The 8,302-nt window shown below is 33.5% G+C and overlaps 1 protein-coding gene across 1 annotated transcript; it reads right to left on the minus strand.

Annotated features, from left to right (window-relative positions):
* Positions 1-4: 4 nt before the first annotated feature.
* Positions 5-4,428, minus strand: LOC125838830 (UDP-sulfoquinovose synthase, chloroplastic). The gene is made up of 3 exons (XM_049517858.1): positions 4,300-4,428; positions 1,481-2,561; positions 5-651 (listed from the first exon to the last, which is right to left on the minus strand). Exons 2-3 carry the CDS (start codon positions 2,522-2,524, stop codon positions 250-252), a joined length of 1,446 nt encoding a protein of 481 aa, XP_049373815.1. The 5' UTR covers positions 2,525-2,561; positions 4,300-4,428; the 3' UTR covers positions 5-249.
* Positions 4,429-8,302: the final 3,874 nt, after the last annotated feature.

The raw sequence follows: 8,302 nt of genomic DNA on the forward strand, positions 1-8,302 counted from the left end.
TCTATGTAGCCAAAACTAAATTGATAAGTAAATCACATAAGTTTCAGGCTTGAAACAGGTCATGACTACCTCGAGTATTTCCTCCAACAAAATCTACATCCACAACCTTCACAAGCTTCCGAATGCAACAAATACTTCCCAAAGTAACAACATAAAATTGTGCAAGGCATTGTAAAAATACTATAACTCCTATTTAAAATGGCATACAAGAACTTCCAGTCTTAAGTCTCTATAGCTTGTCTAAGTGATTTATGCTGCAACAGTCTTTGGCTTCGCGCCAATTTTTTTCCAGGAAACACTAGGCATGATCTGCTTTGTGTCGACACGATCCTTATATTGAACAGCAAAGTTCAATAGAGAGTCTAGAAGAGAATCAGAAAGAAGGTGAGGTTGTAGTCCCAGCTCAATAAGTTTAGTATGTTTGGCATTGTAGTAGTGTTCCTCTGCTTCTACTCTTGGATTGGGCACTGATATGGCCTTCACCTCAAGTCCAAGTTTTTCCCCTGCCTTGGTGACAAGGGCTGCAAGCTCATTTACTGAAAACTGCTCTGTGAATTGGTTGAAAACCCGGAACTCTCCTGGTTTTGCTGGATTGGCAATTGCAATTTCAACACATTGAACTGTATCTCTAATATCCAAATATCCCCTGGTCTGTACGACACAAAAAACACACATTAGAAAAGCTAGGAATGCTTTTAAATGGCAAACGACTTATTGTCAGGGGGTAGTTGGTCAGGATGCTTATAACTTAATATAAACAGTAAGCGGGAGTGAACAAAAATCAAGCCCCATCCAAAGGAAGGAAGCCACTCAAATTCACCTTTTATTATTTTCTAAAGACCGTACTGCCCCCCTTCTCAACACTGATTTTGCTTTCTGGATAATCGTGTTAAATGCACTATATGAGGTGAGATCATCCAAATCTCAATACCTTCCATGTCCAATTGTACTAAAGCTTACTTTTCATGGGTATTGCGAATTCTGGTGCAATGAATTACAAACACACAAAGGGAAGAAATATCAGCTTATATTCAGCAGTTGGGGAGAATATATGCAGAACAGTCTGCAGTCCAGTGTTTCTAGCATTTTCTATATAGAAGGTTTCTCAGTCCCTTCCTGATAAAAATAAAAGGTTTTTCCGGTCCCTATCTCCGTATTGAATGGTTACAGTCATGGCAATGGAAGAATGAGTTGCATCTTAACTCTCTTTTGATGAGGGCAGTTATGGATCATGTCACTGATTATTGAAGTTCACCCTGTTTATGGTCCCAAGAACAATTTTTTTTTTTTTATATGTTCGTCCGAAAGAACAAATAACAAAAACATCAGAGATGGATTCAATGTATATCTTATGCACTTTATAAAAGCCAGGAAAGAAGTTTCACTTGAGGATCTATGGATAGAGCTCAAGATTTCTTCAATAGAATTAATTGTTTATTCATTAAATGCAGTACCACATGGAAAAAGAGGAAATTCGTACCTGCCCTCCTTTACCATACACCGTAAGTGGATGTCCAACAGCAGCCTGAACACAGAACCGATTTAGTGCAGTTCCAAATACTCCATCATAATCAAGTCTGTTAACCAGCTCCTCATGCATTGCAGTTTCATCAGTCCTCACCCCATATACAACTCCCTGATTCAGGTCGGTAGCTCTGATTCCCCACGCCTTGCAAGTAAAGGCTATGTTGTGGGAATCATGGACTTTACTCAAATGATAGAAAGAGCTTGCTTGTTTGGGATAAGGAAGAGTATCTGTTCTTCCATTATGAGTAATAGTTATATAACCTTCTTCAATATCTATGTTAGGGGTCCCATATTCCCCCATTGTCCCGAGTTTGACCAAATGACACTCTTCCCTAAACTCCTTTATGGCAAATAGTACATTAAGTGTCCCTATCACATTATTATGTTGGGTATAAATAGCTCTTGACCTATCAATCATAGAATAAGGGGCAGACCTCTGCTCTCCGAAATGGACTACAGAATCAGGTTCAAAGGATTTGAAGGCTTCTGCCAAGAACTCAAACTCACATATATCACCAACAAACAGTTGAATGTCTTTTCCTGTGAGAGATTTCCAACGCCTTATGCGGTTATGGATAGATGAGATGGGTGTTAGAGAATCTAAACCAAGCTGGTCGTCAAATAGGCGACGGATAAGGTTGTCAACAATGGCAACTTCATATCCCTTGTTGGATAGGTGGAGAGCAGTAGCCCAGCCACAATAGCCATCCCCACCAATGACCATGACCTTCTTCCTAGTGGAGGCTCCATCAGTGGTCTGTTGAGAACCAGAGTCATTCTGGGTTCTGGCTTCTTGGCTCATGGAAACAGCTGAAGCTCTGATCACATATTTTGCAGACCTTTTGCTTTGCAAACTTAGCTTTTTCAAGGGTGAGAAAGAAATTCCCATATTAAAAGATGTTGGAATAGGAGTAGAGCATTGGTTAATTGACTTGAAATGCAGCTTGTTGCTGGAAGAGACATCTAAAGAACACGTAGTAGAAAGTAAATGTGCCATGATAGCCGCCTCGATATGAGCCTAAACTTTCTTAAACCTGCAAAACTAAGAAAAAAAGAATCAGAGCAGGACGCAGACTCCTATGCTAACTAGGAAATACAAAATAGGAAAGCTAACAAGAAAACTGAAAACCAATACAAAAAAACACTAAAATAGCTAGTGTCAGGTAACTGAAAAATCAAAAAATAATAAAGATAAACAGCAAGTGTCCTCTTAGTGTATAAAATCATTATGTTGCTAGATTTTAAATTTCTCTTTCTCTTTCTGTTAATGGAAATAGATTTCAATCACAAAATAGAAGTAAGGTTATGATGGCTAATACACTTTTACCACATTCATCTTGAAAGAACTGCCCAAAATGTAAGAAGAAAATTATTTTTTGATGATTGATAGATTTCCTGTGAGTTTGCTAGGCCAAACCCTAACTGTGCATTTGAAACTGGAGGGAGTATGGGCCCACCCCTCTACCCTTTCTCCCACTTAAATACCAGGCTTCGAACCAGTGGTAGGTGCGCCAAGTTCACACATCCCGCTGCATCCTTATCACTGAACCAAAATGCTTGGAAAGGTGAAAAATTTATGAGAACACAAACTTTTGGCGAAGCAAATATGCTTGGCAAAGAACGTATGATCATCCTTAGGGAAGGTGTTTTTTTCACAGAATCAAAGCTGAAATAGAATACACCACGATAAATTGTAAGTATTGTTGGAAGGAATGAAGCATCAAAATACAGATGGGGAAAGTGTCAAACCGGCATGAGAACAATAGTGTAGGAAGCAGGTGGAAGATCTGAAAGGGCTTCCCTGCCAGTATGCCCAAAATTTGAAGGTTTAAATGGTTCTGGAAATGTGGACACATAATTGTAAGATTGATAGTAGCAAACAAATTAGTTGATTTTTTCACTACACATTTTAACAAAGCAGGAATAACCATATCTCTTCAGAGGGGAGATCATCTCCATCCTAGTCCTTGACTTTTGCAGGCATCGCAAGAAGATGCAAACAGCGAATGCCATCTGGAAACTTCGGCTGATGAAATATCAGTCTGGATCACTACTCAATAAGGTAAAGTTGCTTAATTGAAAGGATAATATTTGTTCTATCAAAGTCATGATGACACTTCCACTACTAATTGATCATTTTACTAATCACAGCTTTGTCCGTCCTCAGCATGAATGTGCAATTAGGACCAAGCAAAGCATCTTGATGTAATAACCTTCCTAGTGCAAATAGACCGGAAACATGAGTTGTTTTTACAGCATTATAGCATAAGCAGTGTTTCAAAGAGATGATTAAACAACCTTGCTGAAACTAGGATAAGGTCAGTTACACTATCATAGCGGTAACAATGGAATAGTTTCACTTAGAACAAAGCCCAAAAATGGCAAAGACTAAAATAGTGGAGTATAATTTTTGCCGATGATGGATTTTGTGTTACAAAATGCTCAAAAACCTAAGACATTTTCAATACAGACATAAATTTCTCTCCCAGTTAGTCTACTCCTCCAGAACAGCAAAACACATATTGATAATATTTAGTCAAACCCCAAGTGTTCATAAAGAACAAACTAGAACAGAAAATAGTCAACTGACTACATAAAACCAAACCCATGAAAGTTTCACCAAATATTGCAAAAAAACAACATCTGGGACTAAAATGGTCACCAAAAACTGAACCAACTTGTAGAATTAAGAGGGTAAAGAATCAATTTTGTAACTAAAATCTTCAGAAAATATTTCAAAAAAAAGCAACTTTTAGAAGCTAAATGGGTCACCTGGCGATGCTTGTTAGCGATAAAATCCTTAGAATAATAGAGTGAGAAAGGTATCTCGGCTAAGTATTGGGGCTAAGATTTTCATTTATCCCTGGGCGAGCATCATAGTTTTGCCCAAACGGATATTCTGTACTTCCCAACATTGTAGACGACAAAATTACAACTTTGTCCCTCCCTGACACTTGCCACTTCAATCCTGTGCCTTGTGGTGTTGCTTATATTAATGAACAACTTTCACATATAGCAAACATAAAAATTATATCTATATAGTATAGTTATAATCTGTATAATTGCGCTTCATAATTCGCTAGATACATTCAATATTATATAAATTGTTCAGTTTTGTATAAATTTATTTATATATTGTAATTTGTATAATTATAAGTGTATATGACGAAAATATATGTATTTATATTTATATATACATTTTTCTCTCGCTTTATACAAACACAAATGCATTTTATAATTTTATACTGAAATGTATAAAATGACTAATTGTATACCGAATCAGATGACAAAAAAATGGGATGTTTGTTGTGAATTACAAATAAAATAAACTATGACTATAACATTTAATTTGAATTAATAGTTTGTTATTTCATACAATTTTCTCTATATTAATTGTCATATTATTAAAAATAATTTATTTCAAATTCTTTGTCGATCTATAAATTCAAAATAGAATTAATTATATTTTTTTCTATTTTACTTTTACAATTAATTCATTTTAAAATTGGTCATTAAGTTTTTGAAAAAACTATTAAGAAGATAAATTAGTAAAATTACTCTTTCTTATTTATGATTTTTCAAAAGTGTAAAGAGAAAAATTAACAACTAATGTAGGATGGGGGAATAACAAATAAACTAAATAAATGTTACATATTTGATCTTGCGGAATTAAACTGGGCATTTTGTTGTTTGGCTATGCATTATTTTTGGCAACCAAAACTACAAATTTTTTTCATACAATATTTGACCATAGGATAACCTAAGTACCATTATTCATAAGAAGATAAGTACGATAAGATGCGTACTTATATCGTAAAAAGTAAGAAATGGATCTCAATATGCCTCATTTGTTTTCATTAAGATTAAGATATCTAAATTTGAATGAACATCTGAATGATTAAGATGTTGTCTCTAGGTCTAAACACTGAATGATTAACACTATTTGTTTTTCATGCAGAATTTATTAATAGTTAAACATCACACATATATAATTTAAATATATATGAAACGTACTTGCCAATGGTAGAATTGTGCTATTAATTCTCACCTATTCATTTATTGTAATGCAAAGAACACAAAGTAAAATATGTTACAAAGAGAATAAACTTTCCGTTCCAAAACAAAACAAGAGTTTCTGTAGAATGTGATGTAATGGCCTTTAATGCCATTAACATTCACAATGTGTTATCAAAATTAACTCTTGACTCTACAATAACTCCTATAGAAATTTCCTATATAAGTAGTGCATTTGTGAATGCTAAGAAATCCAACAAAAGGAAAACAAAACATTTCCCTCATTTCTTCTTATCCTTAGAATGTTTTTGGGCAATTGGTTTTGGGCAGCCTCCAAACTCTCAGCCACGAGTGCACGTGTTTGAGAGTAACTGTGGAACCTTGGGGAGCGACCGGCGACAACGATTTGCATCAGAGTCAAGCCGAAATCGCTTTCAAGGCAGTGGTTTGCCACGACATAGTGTTTGTGATAAGTTATTCACTACTTTATAATTCCAATCTAATATCAATATTGTAGTATTTTTCCCAACAAGAATATCTACTTTGAATGCTATGTTTTCTCTTTATTTTCTCACACAATTTTGGACGCTTTCTTTCCTTTTTGTTTAGCTTAAGTTACGGACATCTTGTTGGTCTTCTTAAATCCTAGTTTTACAACTGATGAAAACTAACACTAAAATACATTCTAAAAAATAGAGAATTTGATTCGAGAATGTCCAAACGGGATTTGATAATTTATAGGTTAAAGAGAAAAATATTAAGTTGATTGATTTATGGTTGAAAGAGATGAGAAAGTGGGGAAGTTGATTTGAGAAGAGAACAATAAAATGAAGTGTGAGTTTGAGAGAGATAAATAAAAGTATGAGTTTTAATGTTTGAATGTTATTAAGACTCTGTATTTACGGTAGTTTTGAATATTACTTCCTCTACCACATTTCGTTAGTTGGATACATGTATCTTAATTCGATGAATACATGTATCCGAGGAATTGACAAAGCAAGATACATGTTTAATTAAGGACTCCAACTAAAATGCTTAATTTAAGGAGGAAATCACTCCTTTAATAGAATTCAAATATATTTTGTCTAACAACTTCTAAAAATTCAAAAATATTTTAATTTCTTCTATTTATTTTTTAGCAACAAAAAAGTGAAAAAAAAATTATTTTCAGAAATTTAAATTTCGAAATTTTTTATTTTCAGTTTTCATGTTTAGAGAACAATAACATGTTCCTCGCACTCTAGTTGGTTGTTACTTTGTTGAATAATCTAATAAAAGTATATTGTTGTTTTTTAACTAAATAATGGCCTTGATTTGAAATTCTTATATAAATCAAAATCATTAATTAACTGAATCAGGATACATGTCTTTTACTAATGTATTTGAAGTATGTATCTGATTCATGCATCTAATTTCCTTAGATACATTTCATTAGTTATATCAGCTATATACGTGTATCTGATACATACTTAGTGACTTAGATGTATTAATTATGTACCAGTTACATGTAGCATATAACAAATACATGTATTTGAAATTTGTTTATGTATCTGAAGTATTATCCAATAAATTTGTGATTGTCGTAATTTCATAAAACTGTAATCTACAGCAATCTCGTTGAAGTATGACCATATACATGACAGAACCATCTCAGATACACAAAATAAAATACACTAGATCACGACATAAAAATCTCATAAACATAGAATAACATGCTCAGATACATGACAAAAAACAACTCATATACATTTAATAAATAAACAAGATACATAAAATATTCTGACTAGATACATGACAGAATTATCTCAGAAAAATTGAATGAAACATACGACCTACCATCTCATTACAAAACTTTTTCATACTCTTTTTCATATGAAAAGGTTAAAGCAACCACTCCTGCTGCAAACCATATTACTACTTATAATTTGTCTTCTTTCTTTCTTTCCTCCATTTTTACTACCATCACTATTTTATTTTCCTGTTTAATTTTAGAGAGGGATGTGCAATTTTAACGTGGAGTGGGAGGGAGATACTGTTGGCGGAGGAAATTGGGGGAGGTGGATGAGAGAGAAAGATATTTGCTAATGAAACAAAAATTGTTTTTGATAGATATTCTAAAGAAATTATGAGTTGAGAGGATGAAGGAAGCGAGAAAATATGGTGGAGGACGTTGGAGTGTTGGGTTCGAAAGTGATTATGGTGTCACGCGAAAGCTTACAATTGCAAATCATATGGTTGACAAATTAGACGACAAATAAAAACATACTAAAGACATATTATTAATATGGTTTGGTCAAGCGACCTACATATTGAAAACTACTATTAAAAATCATAAATATGTTTAGTAGAAAAATCTCCCCATAAACAAGACTCTTAAATGATTACATTGTGGATGCTCATTGTGTTATTGATATAAGAAGATGGGTCTTCAATTTATAGATCTCCTAACTTTTCCTCTAAGGGAAAAATAAACCAAATATGAAAGAAAAATATATTTTCCTTTCATGAAAAGTAAAAACATTTATGGTAATGTCTTGTCTTTTCTTTTAGGAAAAATAAACTTCAAATAAGGTAAGAAAATCAGGGTAAAACCCTAACAAATATCTCCTTTTGGCTGGATTTTCTTGACAAAACTTGATCCACCTTCTTCACATGCATAATAATTATCGTTCTTCACATAGTCTTCATCATTGTTACTTTCCATGGTTAAAAATAAGGTTTAAAATATATGGGTTAAAAATGGTTTAAAAATATTTTGTTT

Source organism: Solanum verrucosum, unplaced genomic scaffold (assembly GCF_900185275.1).
Source record: "Solanum verrucosum unplaced genomic scaffold, falcon-dt-bn FXZP01000182.1, whole genome shotgun sequence".
Taxonomy (NCBI): domain Eukaryota; kingdom Viridiplantae; phylum Streptophyta; class Magnoliopsida; order Solanales; family Solanaceae; genus Solanum; species Solanum verrucosum.